Consider the following 26,187-nt stretch of genomic DNA (forward strand, 5'->3'; position numbering starts at 1 on the left):
AGTGTTACTATCATATGTTTGACAAAGCAACTAATTCCACCACCACCCCCGGCCCCCATCATGATCCATGAGTCTCCTATTCATAATCACAATTGTTCCTTTGTCATGTTTTACTGTTCCGTTGCGACAGCCTTTATGGGATATACTCTGTGATCTCGTCCTCCGACCAATTGATGGGATTGCACAACTAAGGAGATTAGTTTGCTAGTGATTTGGCCTTTTCCATCTTATTTACCAGCAGACTGTCATTCACAAAACATGTCTTGAAAGGATATCATTAAAAAAAAAAAACAACCACTATTTTTGTTATGTTTTTCATGAATTTCATGAATGAAATCTGTGCAGTATAAACCAATGGGAAATGATTAATAATTACTGGAAATTAGTAATAAAACAGATGTAGAGGGACTAAAGCAGGTACAACACGGGTCTGTAGGTCACTCTCTTAAGCCTGGCTGTTTCCATGGAGCTTGGTTTAGGTGAGGAACAAAAGCTTTAGCCCAAGAACAACTAACTGATATTAGCTGACTAATGACAGCTCTGAAGCAACTCATTGTTGCACCTGTCTTTTTCTCTGCTGCCGCTCTCTCTCTCTCTCTCTCTCTTGCTCTCTCTCCCGCTCTCTCACTCGCTCTTTCTCACTCACTTTCTTTCTTTCTCTCTCTCTCTCTCTCTCTCTCTCTCTCGCGCTCTCTCTTTCTCTCTCATTCACGCTATCATCCACATGCTTTTACTTTTTTCCTCTCTCCCTTTCAGAACCACCCCCTCCACTCTCCATTCTCTCGCTTCTCCACACCCCCCACACACTCTTGCACTCCCTCCCTCCCTCTTTCCCTCCCTCTCTCCCTCTCTCTCTCTTTTTTCCTTCGTACACTCTCTTGTTCCGTGGTTGCATGCTCATTGTCCCGAAACATGATGAGGCATCCAGCCTGGTGGGAATTCCTGCTGGCTGCAAGTGTCGGCCACATCTGCATGCCCCACAGAGGAGAGCCAGGTCATCAACAGCAGCGGTAGCCACAGCAGCAGCGGGGGGGAAGATTGTAGGAGCACGCGACCCCTCGCTCCTCCTCTCGACCCTTTAGCTGCAGTCCCTGAGGCCCACCTCGGAGGACAACGGACCACGTTCTGACACACAGGGAGGAAAGTTGCACATTCCACTCCATCAGAACCTGTTGGTGAGCAAATCTATCTGTGGGAGACCACCAGTTATCTGCCAATGCTTGATTGTTTGTCAGTGGTGATGTTTGAGCTTTGGATCGATGCTAGATGTTCGCATTGCACCTGAAAGAAATCTGATCTGTTTTTCCTAAGAAGCTTCTCATGAGCTAGCTCTCATCTCTTTATCTCTTTGCATTGGTTCTATCTTTCTCCATTCTGAGAGCTCAGATCTGAAGGTTGCTGTACTTCAACAAAATGTTTAATGTTTTTTTGCAACATGCTGTATGCCTAATTAAGAGGCTGGAAGACAGATTTTCAAAAACAAACAAAGGATGGGTCTGAAACACTCACCACTTCTGAAGAGATTTATGTGTAAGTATACATACTTGCAAAAAGAAGTTCATTCTATTAGCAGAAGTACATGCTGTTCTGTCACCAGTTCTCAGCAATGGGATAAGGGGTAAGGTAGGGTATACAGTGTAAGAAAGTCATCTTCTACATCGATTGTTCAGTTCTGTTTGGGCAATTGTAGGGACAATACTAACAACCGCGCAATATATACAAGCATGTACTCAATATAAAAGACACCGAATACCCATGTGCAATGTAGATGCCTACATCTAAGAGGGCTGAGCATGTATTTTTAATGTTTTCTTTCTGCCTAATGAAAACATGCCTGCAGATAACATATCAGCCTTGAGGTTTAAAAGAGCTAAGGACTATAGTCTTACTGCTGGATCTCAAGGCCCTGAACTGGAACGAATGATGCAAATACATTGCTGGTTTTCTAAGACAGGAAAAGTCAATGGGTTGTAAACAAGTGAATTCATTAATGAATAGTATTCATTCAATCAATCAATTAGTCAGTCAGTTAGTGAATTAATCAATCTGGATTTTTACTGGAACATGAAAGAGTCAGGGCAGAAGACAACCACTTGTCTCTTTTTGGTTTGTGACATATTCAGATTTGGTTTTGCCGTCACCCAATGGAAAAGGCAACATATGGACTGCAGAGTGAAATGCTCAAAACAAATTTGCCTTTCTTCATTACATTGCTTGGCTTGTGGCATTACATTGCTTGACATCATTTGCCTCTTCTTTTGTTGAAATGATCATTCAGTATTTTAACATGATTTACTGAAGCTGAAAATATTGAATTAAAGTATAGCTGGATCAAAGAACAGATCAGAAAAATATTAGGGAAAAAATATATGATTTAACTACTTTTCTGCCCTGACACTATAAGTATCTGTAAGAGTTTATACCTGCAGTGCAGTTGAGACCATGAACACAGTAACAAATCCATTAGAACATAGAGGTAATTACAGCTGTAATTGTACTGTTATGTTGCTATTATAGTGAAATAATGTATGTATCCATTATATATAGAGAGAGATTCCATGCTACAATATAGCGAACCGCTTTAAAGTAACAGCATCTTGCTACATCAGTTTACTTAAGACCGAAGGTAATCTGATTAGGTAATAATTAGCGATGAGTTTCGCGAAATGACGCGCTCTGCGTTTACTTTACATTGGCTGCGGTTGTTATAGTGGTCTACCAAAATTAAAGTCTTCCGACATTCTCTTCTGCCTCACGTTCTATGTAACTCTTTGGACTGCATAAGAATCGGCGTATTTCTTGTTTCTCTTTGCTGATAAGCTCAGAAAATGACTAGTTTGCAACTTTTGTTCTGCGTATCTGCTTGCTAAACTGGGGAGACCGATCAAAAGTCACATGATCGCCGAATTTATAACCGATATGAAGAAGCAGCTACATAAAAAATAACTTGATAATAAGGTTTCTGTTGACATGCCGCACGTGGAAGGATATGGCTTTTGTACTTGCTTAATATATCTGTTCCCACTGATATCGCTGGTTTACAAAAGCGTCAACGTTCTTCTGTATTTGACGCAGCCGCTTGTTTTCTCTAGAAAACAAACAATCACTTCACTGGTTCCTCCTATGCTGCGCATATAGTGTCCCAACTTTTCTCCGTTACCGAATCACGACAGCACCGAATCTCGCTTTTTTTCTGTATTCTGGCTTTTTTCCTTTATCTGCCCTACTCTGTTCGCCATCATTCTACTATATTTGATCATTTCTGCATTTCCCTTGTTGCACCCCGTAAAATAACCTTGTCATTGGTGAGCAAAATAATGCACTGTACGTTAAAGCTAAATAAGCCAGTAACTACGTAGGCTACTGTGTTATTTTAACCTTTCATATTTAAAGCATGTTCAAATATGACGAATTTTGATGGAGCGCAAATCTCTTCACTAAATCTAAATTCAGTACCTTTTTAAACGTTTACTGTGCTGCGCCATAGCACAACCCGAGATGTATGGTTTAGGAATAGTATTTGTGTATTTGGTACCTAGATAAAATGCATTTGGGAATTTTTTAATGACATGAAGATCTTTTTCTGATATATTTATGTTAATTAGTTACTGATAACATGGTAGGTGAAAGATAGTTACTCATCAGTAGAAGTTGGATTAAATATAATTAAAAATTATTATTAAAAATAATTAAAAATAATATAGTTACAGCTAAAAATATTTACTTTTTGCTGTTAACTAGTGAAGAACTGCTATTCAAGAATTGGCATTATACATTGACATATACAGAGCTAACACAGAACTTGGACTTGCTTTAAATTGCACATTAACATATTAATATTAATATTAAAATGTTAATATGTTCAATCTTGAGCATTCAATTAAAGAAATTTTGCTTTTATTTAAATAATTCTTCTTTACTTTTATTGAAGCAAATGATTTTTTAAAAAATCCCCATTCAGCCTCCCATGCCCACAGTAACATTAGATCCACATCAATTTCTTTGAATATTTATGGAATAGCAGACCAACTGTAAGCCCACTTAGATTGCCTTTGTCAGTATGAGACTAAATGGTCTCTCATTTAAATAATCTTAACCTACCTAAAGATCTCATAATCTCTATGTTGCTATGTTGCTATATATGATTATATGATTGAACATTGAGCATTTTTTATATGTAGATCATAAATGTAATAACATTAGACAATCTGTTGGAGAAATGAATCAAGATAGTATGTTTTGGATTCAAGAAATTTTGAAATGTTTTACCTTAATATGATTAATCATGTCGATAGATATTAATGTAGGAACAAATCTTAGATTCTTGATGAATAATTTATAAATATGATTTATGTAGAACAGCAAAGACAATGAAGTTAATGCCACTCCTAGCTTCCACTAGCTTTAGTAACACCTATCCTAGCTCTGCCTCCCCACCCTTTATGCCCTCTGGCACTCTCTACTCCCACTTGTTGTTAATTTTGCACTTGTCAATATGGACTAAAAAATGCTTCCTGTTCTCTAGATATTCTTTGTGAGGTTTTGTTATTTCATCCATGTGCACTTCTGAGTCATTTCTCCAGCTATTTGTCATGTATTGTTCATGGTTGTTTTCATTGATAATGTGATCTTTATGGTTTACTGGATTTACCTCATTGGACAATTTTTGGATTTGGTTGTGCAGACTTTTGGATTTGGTGGTGCAGTTTTTGTGCTGTTTCTTGAGTTACTCTAATGGCTTTCTGCATTTTGTGTAGTTTTTTCTTTTTTATTAAAACACACTCTGCTTTTACACTCATCTTGCTTAGTCCCTGTAGCCTGTTTTGGGGACATTGCTAGTCACTGACTTCATCATCAGAATTTCAGTGTTACAGTGAGTGCTGTGTAGATTGGACATCAACATAGTGCCGGAAAAATAGCATTAGTGTCCAGTGCCTCTTCAGTATATCCAGAGTTACTCACAGGAAGGTCTGGTTTATTAAGAATAAACTTCCATTTGTTATCATCTCTTTGTTCCTTTACAGGGACAAAGTAAAACTGATTTGTTTGTGGTTATCCATAGAGTAAAGAAGGCATATGAATTCATGCCTATGCTCCACCTCAGATCAACATTCTTAGGATCTTAGGTAGGGTTCTCTACAATTACATCAGGTATGCTTACTCTTGCTTGCTAGCTCTCATCTGGATGATAAAATACCACTCAGCCTTTTCCTTCCAGGGTCATCAAACTGCTTCCTTCATCTGCTTCACAATGGCCCCACTGCTATTTATAAAAAATAAATACATAACTAAAAAGGCTGACTATCCAAGTATGGTTTTGGCTCGCTTAACAATTCATACTGATCAAATGGCTTTTTGAGTACTTCAGATTAGCATTGTAGTTCATGAGACTGAATGAACGGTCTTGGGCTTCTTATTCAGACTATCTGAGCATGTGCATCCCTGGACAAAAAATTATTTTTAAATGAATGTCCTGGTTAGTGTTATATTAATAGTTATATTAATTAAAAATAAAGGCTTTAACTTTATACATTTTAAAAACTGCTTAGCAAATGCTGTTATAGCTATCTAAATTGAATATTATCAATAACGTTAGATAAGTGTGATTTATTGCTATAGGCTAGGAATGCATCAGAGTATATCTTCAACTAACCACACATCTGACAAATTAATATGCTTAAGCAGAATACATTTTACAGTGCCTATAGAAAATCTTCGTACCCCTTTGAAATATTTCACTATTTTGTCTTACAGCCTGAAATCCAAGCTCACAAAATATCTTTCTCCAGCTTCATTTACACATTTATCCTTATAACAAAAGTGAACAGTACCCTGACTTAATACTTTCTAGAGCCACCTTTTGCTTCAGTCTATTTGTATTTGTCTCTAACAGCTTTGCACACCTAGATTGAGTATTTGGAAATATTTGCTTATATTTCTTTATAGAATTCTTAGAGTTCAGTCACATTTTGTGGTAACTGACAATACACTGCCAGAGGTCAGGGCTCTGACTTGGTCACTGAAGAACATTCACCTTCCTCTCCTTAAGCCAATGCTTTGTTTTTTGGGCAGTGTGTTTAGGGTTGTAGTCGTGCTGGAAGGTGAACCTCCTGCACATCTTCAGATATCTAGCAGAAGGCTACGTGTTTTCCTCGAGAATTTGGATGTACTTGGCAGCATCCATTTGCGCTTCCATCCTAACCAGCTGCCCAGTTCCAGCTGAAGAGACACATCCTTATAACATAATGTTGTCACTTCTGTGCTTCATGGTAGATATGGTGTATCTTTGGTGGTGTGCTGTGTTTTTGCCAAACATACTGCTTGGATTTCAGTTCAGTAAGATCAGTCTCGGTCTCATCTGATCATAAAACCTTTTGCTACTTGACATTAGAATCTTCCAAGTGTTTTTTGGCAAAGTGTAAATGACACTCAACATGGCATGTTTTCAGGAGTGGCTTTTTTCTTGCAACCCTGCCATATAGGCCAGCTTTGTGTACATGTTGTGAGATTGTTGTCATGCACAGATTGACCAATATTAGCCATACAGATGTGTAGGTCCTTCAAAGTTGCCAACGGTCACTTGGTAGCTTTCATGATTATCCTCCTGGCTTGGTCATCCAGTTTGGAGGGACAGCCTGATCTTGGTAAGGTGCGTTTGGTGCCATACACTTTACACTTCTTGATAATGCTCTCAGAGAGATAGTTAAAGTTGCTGAAATCTTTTTGCATCATCTATTAATTTGTGCCTGTCCACAACCTTAACAAGCAGCTTTCCAACCATGGTGAATTTATGACACATACAAAAGTATGGTCCAATTGTCATTATTTTAAAAAAACAAACAGCAAAGCGGATGAACCATTACTCTCATGAACATCTGTTTATGACAAATAAGGAAGCCTTCTTTGTCACTAGAGGGTGCTGTGACGGAGGACATGGAGAAGTAACGGAGTAAAATATAGATTTGGCTTTACTTTTCTTCACATAAAGAACAGCCTGCTCTGAGGAAACCCACTTATGTCTTCTGTCTGCTTTTCCTAATTCTACAGCTTCAGGTCTATAATACACTGTTATAGTGCACAATCCCTGAGACCTGTAACGCATGCATTACTAGTAGTGGAAACCTACTGGTCTAACAGCTGGTCTAATTCTGACATAATCAAAACCACTATAACTGATGTCGGGTGTGTGCCAATTAGCCTGGTGTGCGATGTAGAAGGTGATTAATTGTACCTGAGAGAGTGTATAATGATTGCTCCAGGTGGCTGGTTACTTATACAAACCAGGAATTTTACTAATTAAATCACAATAATTTATCAGAATTTTTAAAAGTTACATTTTCACTTTGATGACGAGTGTGATACTATATAAACACAGCTGGAAAAAGTTTTACTTATTTATTTTCATTTTCATGGTATAATGTGACAAAAGCCAAGGATTTGTCTCTGTCTTGTCTTTGCCACGCCCACTCCCAATCCAGGAAACAATGTAAAACAATGGGGACCATTTCATGGGCAAACAAATGCTTGTTATCAGTGAGCAGCAACCCACTGGGCTGGTGTGCTTCTGTTTGAATAAGAAATGATGCTTTTCAAGGGCTAAACGCATCACTCAACAATGTGACGTAAATGCATTTGCATTTGACAGTCTCTGCGCCATGGGTGATTTAAGATTAGTTAAGGGTTTTTTTTAATGGAAAAACTGTTATGCAATTTTTAAAATATTTATACTTTAATTTCTTCAATTCACATGTGCAGATAATGCAGCTGAGTCAAAAAGGGCTTTTATTTAGCAAACATCCAGCCAATGAGGGAGCTGATGAGTGAGGAGTGTGTAGGTGTGCTGGCCAGGGAAAGGGGTTTGAGATGAGCGGATTGCTCAAGGATCACCAGCAATCAGTATTAGTCATTAAATAGCAGTCACTAGGCAACATTTGATGGCTGCAGCCAAACTGCCGCAGGCACACTGACCAGATGGTCAAGGACAGGCATGCTGACTCAAGCTGGCCATTCGCGCTCGTACTTACAACAGCAGTGGCAGGCTCTCTATCAAACACCTGCCTAGTTTCACGATGTGTGGAGCTTTTGAGGCAATGTCTTAACAGGCTTTAATCCATTTTAAGAGTACATGCGGCAGCACTATGATGCCTTGGTGGACAACGTTTACTTTCCTATAGACTTTCGGGTTTATTTTTGGGAAGCAAAAGCACTCGCTTGTATCCTGGTCACAGAATGGTTTAAATTAAGCTTGCAGTAAACTGGAGCATCCACGCTGGAGCCAGAGAGTCACTGAGTGAGAGTAATACTGAAAGCGCCTTCACTTATGTGTTAGTGAATACCTCATCACTAATTAATCTGATCTTTCAGAACAGAGCCCAGGCTATTTTTAAGGCAGAATGGTCCTAAGAACTGAGGTTAGCCTGTGAAAACATCACCCAGGATAGGCAATCTTATGCACAAAGGGCCAGTGTAGCTACAGCATACCCAATGTATCTAATCAACAGTTTGAATGACACAAGCTGAATAAAGAATTCGAATCAGTGTACTTCTGCTTGCTTTGATCAAAAACTGCAGTCACACAGGCCCTTTGTGGATAAGCTCACATGCTCCTGATCTATTGCACTGTCACCAGAACTGTTATCAGTGTAGTATAACATTGCACCTCAAAGTATTCATAGGGCTAATAATAAATAAATGCGAGAGGCACATTTCCATCAGGAAATCAGGATGCTAACTGATCCCCACAGCTTTTTTCTTGTAGCCATATTGACAATGTGTGTGATTTAACATTTGTGGGTAAAGAACTCCTTTAATGTTAGGTCAAAATCTCTCTTCAGATGAACTACCTTACCAAATATTTCAAATGCTTGCTTCTTACAGCTTATCAATAAGTATAAAATATTCTCTCATTCAGATTTCCAGTGTAGTGACATGTCTGGACAGTACCATCTGTCCAAGGCAAGAGGACCATGAAACGAATGAAGCATCTCCTCAAACTACCAGCTTCTGTCAAGGGCCCAAGCATGCTCCGAACGGGCTGGTGGCACAATTCTAGAGTTCTAGTTGGAGGGTGATTCTCTCCACTGCACTGGATATACCCTTTGGGAAGGAGGTCAGTTCTCTTTAGGGAAGATCTAAAAATAGACATCATAAAGACATGAAGATGTATCTTGTATTAAGACTAGAAAGGTCACCTTCTAGTGAATTTCTCTTTACTGGAAGCTTTTGACAGTGCTATTCAAATCACAACCATAGAATTTTGACAAGAGAAATAACATTACTCTAATGTAGATGACGTGAAGGGACACAATAAAGATAGAATGATGACTGATAAGTAAGGAATTTGTTGACTATCAGGTATGAATATGCTGTTATTTTTCTAAGTGGTCCATGGAAAAACTATTTCGTGGAGACATTTTAGGAAACTGAACTAATATCTATTGAATTATTGAATACATTATTTACTAAAATTCATGATTTCCTCAAGTGCAGAAATATAATTGCTGTATATACATTCTTTAGCTTTCGATTAATTTCCGCTGATAGTAGTTTCCCCTCCCTTCCAGCTGACTATGCTGTTATCAGGGGCAAGTATAGATTGCACTGTGACCATGGGCTCAGCACAAGACCAGATGTTCCATTATGAAATGTTTGTGAAATATTGTGAAATCAAAACAAAAATGTGAAATAAAAACAAGAATGACATCAGGTTACTCCAAGGGACTTTACTGTATTGATACTATTCTACTGAAACTATATAAATCACTATTATGCAGCACAAGTAGCATAGCTGAATTTAATATGGAATTACTTTGTGAATTATTATGCATCAGTCCTTAACCAATACACCTAAATAGTGATAAAAAAAAATCCATAATTTCAACAGAAGCATACAAATAATTTTTCAGCACTATTCAGAATTCACTACTGTTATGCTGGTTTCTTTTCAGTTTTGGTTTATTTTTTATATCTGGCCTATTTCTGTTCAAAAATAACACTGCTTCCACTGGTTCATATTAATCACTATATCCATTATATATGTAATTTTAATCTAGCTGACTGGAAGTGTTGGCTAATTAAACTTCAGTTTGAGGTGGTCAGGGCTCAGACATACAACTCTGTTGATTATACACTTTATTTTCGATAGCGCAGTCAAACTCAACACTTTTAATACCATTGTAACTTAACCCTAGATGATAACTTAACCCTAGCAAGAAAAATAAGGGTTTGAATATGAACTTTACATGTGTTAATGGCAGTTAATAGCAGTGCTGTATTGGCAAACTCTTGATAATCTAGCCAATAACCTATGAATAAGAGATTTCATTTATTCATGGTAAAAACAAAATTAATGTAAAGTTATTTTGTAATCTTCACTATTTTTGCTATCCAATTGTGTCTACGTATAGTTATACACTGGTCTGTTAAAAGGCCTCTATTATGGAAAACTGAATTTCCCTTGCTTTATTGCAGTAAAATGTTCATTTCCAAAGTCTATACAGTCCACACATGGAATCTAAAAACAGCCCATTTTGAAATGACAGTTTCTCTGAGAGTTCTGGTGGGGCAATTTGATTTTACACGTTGCAGGCCGGTCCTGGTGAGTGAAATCATAGTTATATTTTTTTACAGTGGTTTTGCTCAAAGTTTGTGTCATATAGTGAATTTGGTATTTAAAAGATACAGACCTCCAAGCCCAATGGTAGGGCCTAGGCACACCACAGGTTGTTCTGCTCCTGATTAATGTGCTTAACCCCTAATGACCCCAAGGGAATTGCTTTAATTCCTCCTAGTGCACCTTGAAAAAAGTATCCTGTAATGGATACATGGCACAAAAGTCAAAACCAAGTTCAAAAATGACCATGAACCCATCTGACTGCATAACCACATTGCACATTCATTCTAAAGAAAACAACTGCTCTTGCTTGGTGTTTGCAATGTTTCAGGGTGCTTGCTTTTCTACAACATCACGAGACAGTCACGCCACTGCAGTCTGATGTGGTCTCACCACAGAAAGGTTGACCCCTGGTCTGCTCTGGAACTAACGGCCAGCTAGTAGCAAATATAGCTGCCTGAGAGGCCATTCAAGCTAACAGGGGAGATGACATGCTTGTCATTTTTGGGGGGGAGGGGGAGTGGGGGAGGTGTGTTTGTTTTGCCCTCCAGCGGGCCCCAGAGCACATCCACTGCACCTGAAATCATGTTAGCTCTTGTCTTTCAAAAGCAATCGGTCGCCCGTCTCCCTGGAAACAAAAAGCCACGGTGACGGATGGGCTGTTCCTCAAGCTTTAGACACAGCACTTAAAGTGTGTTCTGTATGATGTGATGAGAACAACACATCACTGTATAAAGCTGAAAAAGCCTGCTTTATCTGAGACCAACCAAGTGGGCAGATTCTGGTAGCTTTCTCTAAGAAAAGCTTGTGTCATTTTCAATTCAATGATCATCTTTCCCGTTCTTGTTCTGACAGTGGCTCTGCCTTTGCGCTTGCAAGCGAACCTACCTGGGCTCAGTGTGGAATAAACAATCCAAGAGATACAAGCTTAACTTTTATTATTGCTGAAAACAACTATTAAAAAATCTGTACACATTCTCTGTACACGAAATCTAAGACCTTTGAGTTTAAAAATACCTGTAAATCCAAGAAATTGTAAATGTCTCCCCCTACTGTAGCGAACAGTTCTCACACGCCCCAACTATGAAATGTTTTATTGCATCTAAAATCACCTAATGCTTTATTTATTTTAGTTAATTTCTCTACAAAATAGGCTTGACTCATAAATACATGAACTTAGATTACATATATACTTATTATTTATTACTATTTATTCTTATACTTTGTATATATGGCTTGGTATGTTTTCTTATAGTACTTATTGTACATGGTTGATGATAAAAAGATGAGTTTTATATAAATTGAATAAGGTGCATATTTGGGGGAAAAAAATGAAATACTAAAAAACATTACGTTCAAGTCAGGGCTATCTGAGTAGGCTGCATGATTTCTTTTGTATCTAGTGACTCACAAATTCATGTGCATTATTCAAAACTAGCTGATGGACACTGTAATAGAATGTTGTCAAACATTTCAATTATGTCTCGGTGAGACAGGCCTTACCAAATTCCACCTCATTTGATTCCAAATTGAGGTGTTCAGACCTTGTTGCAGGAGACATAGTGGCTGGAATCATGATTCACAGGAAGACCTCACAGGAAGGGGTCATGGAAATTAAATCAATCTGGGCTCCATCTGCCTCCATTATTATAAGGGTGAATCATTTTAAACTGACCTAGTTATAGAAACTGGCAATTCATATGCTGTGAAAAAGCACTATCAAAAGTATCTCTTGCCCCCACCTCCCACCTAAACCCCCATCCCTACCAAGCTGTTCTGGGTCATTAGGCAGTGACTCATAAAATGCACTTACTGCTTTTGGTGCAATTTCACTTTGATACAAGTTTACTGCACTTAATAATAAGTGAGCTAAAAGAAAAAGAGACAAAAGTCAAATGTGCAGTATATATTCCTTTTAAAAGGTCTTTGCCCATCATTTCCCAATTATATATTTAGGTTTTGTCTGTATCATGTCATTTTTAAATATGTATTTATTATTATACATTAATATGCATTCTTTAAAGCGGATTTCTTTAAGGTGACTAAAAAGCTAAAAACATCTGTCACCATTTTGTGAGTCTGTAAATCAGGGTTGGTGTGTACTACAGGGTTGGTGTGCAATACTGAGAGTGTAAACAACACAAATTTCACATCTGGAGCTCTGTCCAATTTGAGAGAGACTAGATTTTCACCCCACCAGCATCATCTACTTTGTTACTGTTAAATCACCAGCTGACAAAATTGCAAAAGTAGCATCAAAGTAGATAAACATTTGATAATCTACTGAATTATCAAAGCTAGTTAGAGACTTCATCACATCTTCACTGCCAGCCTCCACGGACCCACTGCAGTTTGCATACCGCCACAACCGCTCCACTGACGATGCGATTGCACATCTGCTCCACACTACACTGACTCACCTGGACGAAGGGAGGGGAAATTATGTTAAAATGCTATTTGTCGACTACAGTTCAGCATTTAACACTATCATTCCCTCCCTACTCACTACTAAGTTGGGAGATCTAGGACTGCATACATCCCTGTGCGACTGGATCTCCAACTTCCTAACAGACAGACCACAATCAGTACGGGTGGGCAACTGCGCCTCATCCACCCTCACCCTCAGCACTGGAGCTCCTCAGGGTTGTGTCCTAAGCCCCCTGCTCTACTCACTGTACACCTACGACTGCACAGCCACTTCCAGCTCTAACACCATTGTCAAGTTTGCTGATGACACCGTTGTCGTGGGTCTGATCTCGGACAACGACGAGAGGGCCTACCTGGAGGAGATTAAACACCTGGAAAACTGGTGCCAGGAAAATAATCTCCTCCTAAACGTCAGTAAGACAAAGGAGCTGATCGTGGATTGCAGCAAGAAGCAGGAGCGGCACTACCAAGCTGTGAGGATCAGTGGAACCGCGGTGGAGAGAGTAGATAGTTTCAGGTACCTTGGTGTTCACATCTCGCAGGACCTGTCCTGGTCCCGCCATACCAGCTCCCTGGCAAAGAAGGCTCGTCAGCGTCTTTACCACCTCAGACGCCTAAGGGACTTCAGACTGCCCTCCAAGGTACTGCGGAACTTCTACACCTGCACTATCGAGAGCATCCTCACGGGGAACATCACAGTCTGGTTTGGAAATAGCACCAAGCAGGACAGACAAGCACTCCAAAGGGTAGTGCGTTCAGCAGAGCGCATCACTCACTCGGAACTTCCTGACCTGCAGACCACCTACTACAAGCGGTGCCAAACCAAGGCCAGGAAAATTGTGAAGGACCCCACCCATCCCAACAATAGACTGTTCTCTCTGTTGAGGTCAGGGAGGCGCTTCCGCTCCTGAAGGCCAAGACAGAGAGGCTGAAGAGGAGCTTCTTCCCACAGGCCATTCGGGCCCTGAATCAGGGAAACTGATAAACTGTGGGGACCACCACCACCACCACGTAACATGACTGTTACGTAACATGACTGTATATCTGTATATCTGTATATCTGTACCACCACGTAACATGACTGTATATCTGTACATCTGTATATATAGATTTAGATTTATACTCAATTAACCTGTTACAACAACTGTAGATATGGTACTATACAATGGATCTGTACATTCTGTAGATTGTGTACATATATACTCAACCATATACATTGTACATTGTGTATATAATCATAATATACATATATTGTACATACATTGTTAATATATTTTTGTACATACATAGAATATATATTTATCTGTATATATTTTTTTTTTCTCTATGCACCCCTGGTTCTCTTCCTCAGTTTGGACAGAGCACTCTCCACCATTTCACTGCGTGTTGTACTGTGTATGACTATGTATGTGACAAATAAACCAAACTTGAAACTTGAAACTTGAAGCTCCAGCCAAAGAATGGTTCACATATTTTTAAAGTCAGTGGTCATTGTCATTATCTGTACAGGGTGTGCTATGACACTGTGAGTTTTCTAATAACCTTACAATTTGACACTTCAGATGTCATTGTTTTCTTTTTCCTGCAGGACGACGAGTCGCCATGGAGTGCTGTCTGTTCCAAGCACTGTACATGATCTGTGGGTAAGAGCAGGGAAAAAAGGTGAACCATGGATGGACACCAGGCTGGAAACTCCACCCTCAGTGCCAACACATCAGATGCCCACCTGGTTACGCACAGCCTCTGGGAGGTCATCACCATAGCAACTGTGTCGGCCATAGTGAGCCTGATCACAATCACTGGGAATGTACTTGTTATGCTGTCCTTCAAAGTCAACAGTCAGCTGAAGACTGTCAATAACTACTACCTGCTGAGCTTGGCTTTTGCTGATCTCATCATTGGTGTGTTTTCAATGAATTTATATACTTCCTACATACTAATGGGCTACTGGTCACTAGGCAGCATAGCATGTGACCTGTGGTTGGCTCTGGACTATGTGGCTAGCAATGCCTCTGTAATGAACCTGCTGGTGATCAGCTTTGACCGCTACTTCTCCATTACAAGACCCTTGACCTACAGAGCCAAGCGCACGCCCAAACGTGCTGGCATCATGATAGGCCTGGCTTGGCTTGTGTCCTTCATCCTGTGGGCACCTCCAATTCTTTGCTGGCAGTACTTCGTGGGCAAGAGGACAGTACCTGAGAGGCAGTGTCAAATTCAGTTCTTCTCAGAGCCTATAATAACCTTCGGGACAGCCATTGCTGCATTCTACATTCCTGTCTCAGTCATGACCATCTTATACTGTCGGATATATAAAGAGACGGAGAAACGCACTAAAGACCTGGCAGAGCTCCAGGGTGCTAACCCTTCTACAGATGCTGATAATAAAGCCCAGCCTCAGAGGGGCATCATCAGGTCCTGCTTTAGTGACACCTCTAGAGAGCAGAACCAGGTGTCCTGGTCATCGTGCAGCCGTGGCGGTGCCAGCAACCCCTCATCCATCTCCACTGGTATCTGGTCCAAGGCTGAGCAGCCCGGCACACTCACCAGCTACGCATCCTCTGACGAGGAGGAGGAACGGCCACCGTCACCCAGCCATGTGCCAGCATACAGGAACCACATAGGTGGTGGGAGCAAGACACCACCATCCGATGACGGAGAGCGGCTGAGCACGCGTGAAGGTGAGACCTTCTTCCCTTCGCCGGCCAAGGCTGGATCACACAAGGGCAGGAAGGGTGTCTCTTACAAGTTCCGGGCTGTGGCAAAGGAAGGTGACACACTACAGACCAGGAACGGTGAGCCCGGCACCGGTGGCTCATCCTTCTCCTCTGCTGAGTCCATGAGCACACCATCAGCAGCCTCATCGGCTAAGCCCGCCGATGCAGCACTTAAGAGTCAGATCACCAAGCGCAAGAGGATGGTCCTGATCAAAGAAAGGAAGGCGGCCCAAACCCTCAGCGCCATCTTGCTGGCCTTCATCCTCACCTGGACTCCTTACAACATCATGGTTCTTGTCTCCACATTCTGCTCTGACTGTATCCCGCTGTCCTTGTGGCACCTGGGCTACTGGCTGTGCTACGTCAACAGCACAGTCAACCCAATGTGCTACGCGCTTTGCAACAAAACCTTCCAAAAGACCTTCAGGATGCTTCTCCTCTGCCATTGGAAGAAGAAGAGGGTGGAAGAGAAGCTTTACTGGCATGGGCAAAACCCTGCCGTAGGCAGTAAGTTAACATAAGTGCATCTGAACAAAATGAAGCATTCATTTGTTATATTGTTTCTCTCTCTCAAATATAGAGATGGGACTTGTTTACATCCAGACATTTTAAGTCACCACTACTGGCATTATGAATGAATATGAGAATACAACCATAATATGACCACATGCTTTCCAGTGTTGTTTTCAAGCATATGAAGGTTTCATGGTTTCCCACATTCCATGTCCCACTGGTAAACTAATGAAATTCAAAAGTGATAAATTGGAATTTTTTTTATTGTTGCAGGTGAGGTGAATCTGTGCATTAGTAAAAGAACAAATATGTAAGCATAACTCGTGGTCAATAATTTGTAATTGTCATGCTGATATTTATGTTTGCTGCAATGTTAGTCTTAAGGGCTATTATTGTTTTTGCTATTATAATTTCAGTTGAATATATAAAAAATGGTTCATCAAGATTGTTTGTATCCATCAAATGCCTTCACTGCTTTTTACATTTATAAGGCAAGAAAACAAGAAATAAGACCTACAAGCTCAGAAAAGGCAAAAAATATTGACTTTTTATAGTGGACAAGGGTTGTTTTGTAATCCCATCTTCTAGGGCAGTTTAAAAATCATAGGTTGTACTCTTTTAACTCACATGTTAATGTAACTAACCAGGACAACATTCATAATAATAAACATACCATGAAAGACCATAATATAAATTATGTGATGATACAGGTGACACTGGAGGTGCAGAAACTTCCATGGCCAACAATTTTATGTACAGAAGATCTTATTTGCTGTTTTGTTTATGTGTAATTTGTGATTGTAACTCTGTATGTCATTATTTAAAAAATATAGATTTGTTTAACAAACCTTTGTGAAACTTTGTGACTACCTAAACATAACAGCAATGTGTCCTTCATAAAATAATCTCATGAGCGACCCTCTAAATCATTGATCAGGAAATATTTTTATTTTAAATTCCAAAATACCTTAGGTCTCCCCATTATTTGATTCTTTATCAGTTCTTAACTTTGCCAAAAACTGATTCCAAATGTCTTGAATGACTACCTCTGGTAATGTAATAAGATCAGAGTTCATCTCTTTTGCAGTCTGAATGGACCACCTTAACCATGTCTGAGGGCTTCACCATCATCCAGGCATACTTGCACAGATGTTCCTTGTTGCAATCCTTCTGCCAGTAGATGACATTGCGGCGGTTCAGGTTAGCACCCGCACAGGCGTCGTACCACCACCCGCCGCCTGCAACGCCCTGAAACTCCAGCCTGGCACAATTCTGGAAGTAGTTATCATTGTCATGGTCCTTGGTGGTAAAGCGCTGGTTGTCGTGCAGGTAGCTCTCTGGCTCCAGGGTAAGCGCATCCACGGCTGTGCCGTGGTACAGACCCAGGCGCAAGCGATACTGGGCATCCTCTCCCTCCACCAGCACCGGGTCATACTCACCCATCTTGGTCACAGCATCCTCGTCCACCAGCTTGATGCCCAGCTTGTAGCGCACAGAGCCGCTCGTAAGTTGGTGGATGTACTCATTACCCAGCCAGTGGTTGCCAGTCAGGCTTCCAAAGCCCACCTTGTACTCATCCCACAGTCGGTCGAAGTCCACGCTTCCGTTGACTGTGATGTGCTGGATCACGGTCCAGCCCCCTTCCTGCATGGCGCAGTAGGCTGCGATGAGGGCGTCAGCAGGCCGGATCAGGTAAACGCCATTCGGCGCTTTGCCTGCAGAGCTCTCCCACAGCTCGTGGCAGTCCCTGGGCACCTCTGGTGGGTAGAGGCAGGTAAGAATTTCACCAGGACTCTACACATACAATATAACCCTACAGAAACACAGTCGCTGTGTTAATCACAATTTTGATCCAGAGAAGCATTTAGCTGTTTTCTACATCAAAACCTTTTGTTTGGGGACAATGAGTGTGCTTGCATTTAACTGCTTGATTACTAGGAGAGACTGTGTTAAGTGTCTTGTTATCTTTATTTGTGTTTCTATGGACTCCGATATCCTGTATATTTACATACATACAAACAAAGTCTAATATTCTGAGTATTTGCACCAAAATGGAGAGGTAAGAAGAGATACAAAAATACATTCTGTGTGCCAATAGTCCCTATACGTGAGTATTGTGAGAAAGAGGACTCATATCCTACCCCATACTTACATGCTGCAGGGAAGGAACTGTGACCTCTGTTCTCATATGTCAAAAGTCAGTAGTGTCATGCTGTGTAATTTGAACCAGGTGTGGTGCCATAAATCCACTCAAAACAAATTTGTATATCTATTAGACCCTCTTCATAACATTTACAAGCATAATAATAAACAGCCCTCATTCATTATTAATTTTTTCTAGTTGTCTTATAATTTATGTTGTATTTTGGAAGGCATTGTCTGTGTCGTGCTGCTTTTAAGGTATCACAGACAAATACCCTGACTTGTACCTTTATGTCCAAGGTTTAGGATGAATTTGTGTTCTCCTGTAGCAAGCAGATGGATGTTTTTAGCAGGAGGCTGTACAGCTAGCATCGCACTTGAAATGAGCATGCTGAAGACCACCAGCCTGGCCCCCAAGTTCTCCATCCTTTTGTAGTATACCCATTTAACAAGTAGAGGAAAAGTGTAAGAGAGGCAAAATTACAAGCAAAACACAGCAATCCAGTTAAGTACAGCTCATTGTGAGATTCTGATCCAGTTGAGTGCAAGAAATGTCAGCAGTATCCTGAATTTAAAGTCCAGCACATGAATTATTAAAAACATCTTTTCATTTGTAATGGGAACAAAGCTATTATGCAGCTGGATCTGAAAGGTTGTTCAGTAAACCTGGATTTTTCAAAGTCAGTAAAATGGACATACTCACCTTCAGTGTATCGTGGCTTGTATATTTGTGTGATGTAGGGTACTTGTGACAGATATGACACGCTTTACTCTGAATAAGGGAGGAAGAGAGGGAGACAATGAGAGAGAGATCCACGTAGCCAACTTCAATATCAGAGTCCACACAGAGGCTGCCACTTCTATATACTACACAGGGCCTATCAGCACTGGACTTCAGACCCATTTACACTCGTGTCACACAGGAACACACCAAGGGTTAAAGCTTTTTATCTGTGACAGGACTGTGTTGGATAGCTCAGACAGAGCTATTCCACATGCGCTGTAACCACACTGCAGAATGTATCCAAATCTAACATTAAAAAACAAACAAACATCAAATTCCTTCATTCTGTTGTTGTAAAATCGTTACCAATGAGGTTCACTCACATTTATGAATAAGGCAGTTATCATCAGCTTCAAACTGCTTTGCAGTTAATTAGTCTTTTAACTGTTTTCTTGGCTGAATTATGAAAATTGATTACATCATCTGATATGAGATGGGCGCCTGTGAGCAATTCAGATCACAAAAAAAGAATGGAAAATTTGAGTGGGTCTCCTCATCATCTTTAAGGCAACCATTCAAACCACTAAACTAAAATTAATAAATGATTCTTAACTGACATGAAATGGTTGTTGTGTTAAACATATCTTATTACCTTTTTCACCAGTATTTCACCAGCCCATCAATATGGATTGAAATTCTGCAATTGCTGCAAGTTGCTCAAATGCAGAATTTCAATCCATATTGATGGGCTGGTGAAATACTTCATAATTTGATTGTTGGCTAAATACTGCCTGACACACAGCATGCATATGTGTAATGTATATGATGTACTTTTAATATACATTTAATAATACATTGTGGATTATATATTTGATTGTGCATGAAAGTTATAATCTAGTAAACATTCATAAAAAAAAAGTGAAACAGTAAATTATTTGCTGAGATGTTGAGATGAGTGCATATATTTACAGAAACATCAATGAACTGGAGCTATTTTGGAAGGAGGAATAATCTAAATGCTTGATCTGCAGTCAGTTATGGTGGCTCTGAAGGGCAAAGAAATCTTTAAACAAAAATTCAGTTTAAAAAAAAATTGACAGCTTTAAATAAAAGTTTATCTTTTTTAAACAAAAAAAAGAAAGCTTTTTAGCAAACCTGTCAGTTTAAAAAGACTGATGGCTTTACATAGAGAACTGCTCCTCTTTTCCACCCCAAAAAATCCAAACAACAAAATAAAAAGGTGCTGCAAATTTTCAAAAGCTCCCAAGCTAAATGCTAAAACTAGCTTGGAAAGCATTATGGAAGGCAGACTTTTTTTAGACTGATTTTAACCTTTTACTCTGACAGTGGTAGCTCAGTAGCTAGGGTACTTCATTAGTAATCAGAAGGATGCCAGTTCATGCCCCAAAGCTGCCAAGTTGCCACTGTTGGGCAAGGCCCTTAACCCTCAATTGCTCAAATTGTATTCAGTCATAATTGTAAGTTGCATTGTAAAAAACTGTCAGCTAAATGCTGTAAATGTACTCCTGATGAAAGTATGGCTACTACTGAATATTTATTTTCATACTGTTTGCCAGAACTTAGATTATGGAAAGCTTGTAATGAGTGCTGACTGTTACATTTATTGGTTGCTTGCCAGAAAGCTAATGGCTACTTTGGTTTTGGTTTTCTTTAATAGCATCTTCACTTGCCATTGTGCTACACCATTGCTTGCTACAGTGAGCATTTATCTTGTATGCTGGTTGTTTTTAGGACTTCATGCTGACCTATATATTTATGTCATTTATTAAGTATTAAATATCAAGATAATGATGTTCAACTACATGGCAAGGTAATCCAAGCTGTTCAGTCTTACACAGTACAATGTGTAGTTAAATGCTTGTACGGGTTTCTGTTGCCTGGTAAAAACAGAACATACAAAAAGAATAAAATATGTTGTAAAAATGGTGTTGTGTAGCTATGGTGTTACTGTGTTGTGTAGCTATGGTGTTACTGTGTTGTACTAGAGCTGGTTTATGAGGAACCTGTCCACTTCTTATACCTACCGTTATATCAAAAAATGACAGCAAAATGCCAGAGGGCGTCCATGAGGCACCCAAGAGAGTCAAATGAACATGGGGTGAATGGAACTAAGCTAAAAATGGAAAAAAAAATAAATAAAATTAAATAGTTTCTTACCACTCGGCCAGGACCTTCCTTTACATTTGGAAAGAGGAAGTGTGCATTACACTCAAAATAGCAGAGAAAGCTTACCTGTGTGTTTCCTTTTTCTACAGAAAGCAGGTTTTGGGCAGTAGACTGCTAGCATTTCTGCTACTCCAGCATCAGCTCACTAACCAATCAGTAGTCAGTAGCAGAAATGCTAGAAAGTCAGAATCTAAGGGGTTCACAAACATATTTTTGCAATTGTACGTCAAAACATTGCTATGTATATTTTAAATATTCTTTAGCGTTTTAAGTTTATAGTAACAAAGTACAAAGGCAAAATGAAAATAAGCACAAAAAAACATGTACCTTCACCAGCAGTCTGTTTATTGTAAAATTTCAGAATTCTTTTGGAATACATGCAGGTATGTCTCTCTGCTGTTACAGATACCTGCACTCAGAAGCTGTTCTTTTCCTTTATGGGATTGGCCCTCATAGTCCCACTGCTGCATCCCCCTTCCCCCACAACCTTTGACAACTCTCACTAGGGCTATACTTAGCTTGCGTTCCTTCAACTTCCATGACGGTGGAGCCAAAGCTGTTGCCATTTAAAATACCCACAAGGTATACTGTCCAATAATACTGTCCTTCACTCTATGGATAACCTCAGTTCTTGTACTGAGAAAAGTAAAAGCACAACAAAGTAACAGGATAAATGGCTTTACAAAAGTAAAAACTTTATCCTCCGTTTAATCAACAAGACTAAAAGCTTTGAATTAAAACTTTACAATTTTAACATTTAACAATTTCATTTCATTTCCTGAGTCGGTAAATAAATTAGTCAATAAATAATGCCATGGTTTTAGAAATTTGCAAATTTATATGTAAAAAACATATAAATAAAATCATGACAGCAGTCCAGGCAAAACTCACACAGTCAGTGCCAAAACAAAGTGCACTTGAAACCCAGGACCACCAACCAAGTAAGGTGTGACGTAAAGCACTGTAACTGACAATGGCATCAAACAGCGTTTTTTTTTCTCAAATGTCAAAGGCTGATCAGGTTTGTGGCAAATAACATGAAACAATTGTTCAACAAAGACCTGAAGTGGGCAAATTGTGTTCAAACAACAGCCTGAGTAACATGTCTCCGACTCAGATGAAGATTACCTCCTCCTTGGGCCACCGCCCCTGTGACCGTGACCCCGAGCCCCGCCCCCTGGCCTACCGCGGCTTTTGGGTGGAGCAAAGAACTTGGTCATAAGCTCGGACACATCTGGAAGCTCTGGGTTGGGATTGAGTATGTTCAATGACTGTTCCATTTCCTAAATAAGCAAATACAAGACACATGCCACATAGTAGCAGATAATTAATATGTACCAAACATGCAGCTGAGGTTCTGGCACCGTATTCACTAATGAAACTGAATGTTGCATGTAATAAAGAACTAGTCATTGGTAAATGATGAAGAACATGGTCTAAGTTATGATGGATGGCACTGGGTGTGGGTGGATACACATACCCTTCTCACCCCTGGATCGTCGGTGTTAATGACCTTCGGCAGGAGAAGGATGATCATAAGAGGGAGCAGCATCATTAGAACCTGAAGTGAAAGGAGAGCAAAACTGAAGCAATTTCATCTTTTGCTGATGGGTTACATTTTGAGGAGTCCAAGCTGGTACTGGATGTCAACATACTGATGCTGGATCTGAGGGGTACAGACACAAGAACACCAAGCCTACCATGGGGTTCATAAAGAAATCAGACCAGCCCCAAGTCTCTTGCTTTATAAAGTAGGAGTGAAGTCCTATACATCTCATCTGAAGCGGATAAGGCAGTTGCACAACTTCAGATATCTTGATGTAATTGACTCTGCGTGCACTGCAAATGAATATACATAAAGGTTAATAAAGAAAAGTAAATGTAATGCTCTAAGCAATTATAATATTTACATTATTCAAACAAACTAAACCTTCATTGAGACTGAACTAAAGTAAATAATTTCAAAATCTATTTATATAAAAGTATATTTTATAAAATGTATTTAAAAATACAATTTATAAAATTTATTTTATACACATGCAGTCAATAAATTACTCAAAGATTGTTCATTCTATTATTACTATTATGCGCCTAAAATACAATGAGACAGGAAACAGACAACTGAGAGTGTTTAACAGTATTTGTATGCAGGCTTCCTATGCATTCTCCAAAGATCCTTTCTCCTATATCCACACTCCTCTGACCATAAACAACTGAAACAACTATTTCCTGCTGCAAATCTATTTTTTTCAGGCAACACAATCAGCTGTACGCTGATTTTCTAGGTCTTATTTTTGGATTTTAACCCATTTGTCTTTTTGCTATACCACTCCATCAGTTTCTGCACTAATATTGCACATTCTCTAACATCTAACAGCTACTTGTTCCATTAGTGAATGACATTATGGTATTTAAGCTGTTATTTTTGCTATAATTGCATGAGTAAGGTTAACTTTAACCCTAGCTCGTACCTTGTGGCACAAGCGGCACGCGTTATATGAACTGCTTGCAATGACAGCGAAGACGTTGGACCAATGAATTTAGCAACTTACCGCATTTTCCCCTTGGTGGTAATATCAACTCTGACAGGTTCGAATCTGTAAGTCGGGGAAGCAACGTGGACCACATATGAACCAGATGGTACATCATTTATGGTAAAGCTTCCATCAACTCTGGTTAGGATCAAACAAACAAAACAAACAAACAAACAAAAAATAGCCGTGTAACAATATACATATTTTTTGACTCCGTGGGTGTTTATCTAGCTAATTGTATAACGTTCAACTGCACATTATAGAGAAAACCTGATAAAGCCGACGTGCTCCTCTCCATCAACTAACACGACAGCGTTAGAAACCCAGTCCTCTGTCCTTACTCCATATAGAATCGCACGGCCTTCGATCTTGAATTTATCGTCACCTGCCGTTACTTGCAAAGTCTCTCCTTTGGGCCCAGTACGATAGCACATGCATAATCCAAACAAAACTGCGAGTATTAAAGTGTTAGGGGCAAATAAGTTTTTTAAAGGCATCTTAGCACAATTCTTTCACTAGAACTTCCTAAATATTTCATTTAGAATCTGCCAAGTCTGCAAACAAAAGTAATTTTGTTGAATTCGACGGCCAAGATAGTTTGACAGCTCAGTCCAGACGCCGAATAATGACGTCAGGAACGCTACACAGCCCAAAGTTTAAAACATCCCAAAGTGTTTGATTAACGCAGACATGACTGCACATATTCACTTTTTTTCTGTCTTTTTCCTTGTAAATACCTCTTATAGGCTACAAGAGTTTTCAGTGACAGGACCCTGCGAATTTTTTCTTCTAGTGAAAAAAGCACTATTTATTATGTTACATAATTTATATATAATATAAATATACTTTATATTTCACATTTTTATCTTTCATTATTGTTGCTTGTTATGAATAGCCCTTTAAAAAAAGGTTTTATTTTCTATTTATATAGTTTATATTTTAGTTATATTATTTTTATATTTTAATATTATGCTTTTTTTTTACTATTAATAAAATGTAATGAATGAATTATATTGTTTAAATAATTTGTTTTGGTTTGCAACATTTTGAATTACTTTTTACAACAGAGTGAAACGATTCACACAAACCAAAAGGAAACATGAATTGATCTATCCTGAAGGCAAAGATGACCAAAAGGAAATACACATAGGTTGTGCATCCCATTTCAATTCTTAAATCATAACACATGTGAAGATAATATATAGGCTAATAATAAAGAGATTCAACTTAACAATCCTGAAAAAAAAAATATGAGTAAGTTCATATTTCTACTTTATAAGAAAGTACACAGTTCTCTTATGTTATGTTGGTTTAATGCTATAATGCTACCTACATAAAGAAACTTGTTGTTTGTTTTCATTGGCATGTAAATTCCAGAAGAAAGGCAGTTATTGCATTATGTAGCAGAAGGCTTATATAAAACTTACAACTGAATTTAGACTTAGTTCTGTGTCTCTGTGTATTGTTTTGGCACATACCCCTAAAAAGGATTCAGAGTATCGGACACTTGTGTACTTCACTTTATGGCCCTGAAACACTGGGAGGGAATTTGTAGTGACTCATACATAATTACTGGTGTTGCTGCCTGTTTGGGCTCATTGATGAACATATTTAACATCTTGACTCATATTGTTGCCCTACTGTATGCTCCAAAATCTATAGTCAGGTGACACTTTTTTCTCTTACAGGACAGGTGTTCACCTGACAGCATCAACTGGCTGACTGTCTTTTGAGTTGTTTGTTTCCATCATCATTATTGATGCTGTGAAATGTGTTTTCTAAGTCAGAAAACATTCATACATGACATTTTCATTAAATATGACTTGGTAAAAACGACACTAAAAATATACAGTGCCTTGCAAACATATACGACCCCCTTAAAAGTAATCAGATTACAAATGACCCTTACACTTACTGTTCCAGGCAACATTTTTATTGCAAAAAAAGGAATGATCCACACCTAAATATTCAAAGTCAATTAAAAAAATATATTTCTCAATTGATCTTAAAAGAAAGAAAGAAAGAAAGAAAGAAAGAAAGAAAGAAAGAAAGAAAGAAAGAAAGAAAGAAAGAAAATACTGCTTGCATAAGTATTCAATTATTTCAGATTAACACTTGATAGAGCGACCTTTTGCTGCCATAACAACCGTAAATCTGTTGGTGTATGTTTCTACCAACTTTGCAACTTTGACTGTCTGGGATTTTCAGATCATTCTTCTTGGCAGATCAGATCTAGGATGTTCAGGTTGGTTGGACAATGTTTGTGGACTACAATGGTCAAATAGTGACACAGATTCTTGGTGGGACTGAGATTTTGACTTGGCCATTGTT

General features: G+C 39.1%; 2 protein-coding genes across 6 annotated transcripts; one reads left to right on the top strand and one right to left on the bottom strand.

Moving 5' to 3' along the window:
* The first annotated feature begins 876 nt into the window (after positions 1-876).
* Positions 877-17,440, top strand: chrm5a (cholinergic receptor, muscarinic 5a). 3 transcript variants are annotated; one of them, XM_035533069.1, is made up of 3 exons: positions 877-1,175; positions 14,628-16,263; positions 17,357-17,440. In XM_035533069.1, the coding sequence occupies exons 2-3, from the start codon at positions 14,709-14,711 to the stop codon at positions 17,359-17,361; spliced, it is 1,560 nt and encodes a 519-aa protein (XP_035388962.1). In that variant the 5' UTR covers positions 877-1,175; positions 14,628-14,708; the 3' UTR covers positions 17,362-17,440. The 3 variants fall into 3 exon arrangements, with proteins under 3 accessions (XP_035388962.1, XP_026855994.2, XP_026855995.2); XM_027000193.2 differs by lacking the exon at positions 17,357-17,440 and having other exon boundaries at positions 14,628-17,096; XM_027000194.2 differs by lacking the exons at positions 877-1,175; positions 17,357-17,440 and adding an exon at positions 1,183-1,530 and having other exon boundaries at positions 14,628-17,096.
* On the bottom strand, positions 17,180-24,466 carry zgc:194887 (uncharacterized protein LOC571819 homolog). Of its 3 annotated transcripts, XR_003409992.2 has the most exons (7): positions 24,127-24,466; positions 23,875-23,994; positions 23,023-23,161; positions 22,803-22,883; positions 21,389-22,605; positions 21,181-21,269; positions 19,138-19,183 (listed from the first exon to the last, which is right to left on the bottom strand). XR_003409992.2 is itself a non-coding variant. In XM_027000189.2 (5 exons), exons 4-5 carry the CDS (start codon positions 18,835-18,837, stop codon positions 17,335-17,337), a joined length of 831 nt encoding a protein of 276 aa, XP_026855990.2. In that variant the 5' UTR covers position 18,838; positions 19,115-19,183; positions 21,181-21,269; positions 21,389-22,432; the 3' UTR covers positions 17,180-17,334. The 3 variants fall into 3 exon arrangements, 2 of the variants coding, with proteins under 2 accessions (XP_026855990.2, XP_026855991.2); XM_027000189.2 differs by lacking the exons at positions 22,803-22,883; positions 23,023-23,161; positions 23,875-23,994; positions 24,127-24,466 and adding exons at positions 17,180-18,026; positions 18,699-18,838 and having other exon boundaries at positions 19,115-19,183; positions 21,389-22,432; XM_027000190.2 differs by lacking the exons at positions 21,181-21,269; positions 21,389-22,605; positions 22,803-22,883; ... (1 more) ...; positions 23,875-23,994; positions 24,127-24,466 and adding exons at positions 17,180-18,026; positions 18,699-18,838 and having other exon boundaries at positions 19,115-19,437.
* Positions 24,467-26,187: the final 1,721 nt, after the last annotated feature.

The sequence above is a fragment of the Electrophorus electricus genome, chromosome 13 (assembly GCF_013358815.1).
Source record: "Electrophorus electricus isolate fEleEle1 chromosome 13, fEleEle1.pri, whole genome shotgun sequence".
Taxonomy (NCBI): Eukaryota; Metazoa; Chordata; class Actinopteri; order Gymnotiformes; family Gymnotidae; genus Electrophorus; species Electrophorus electricus.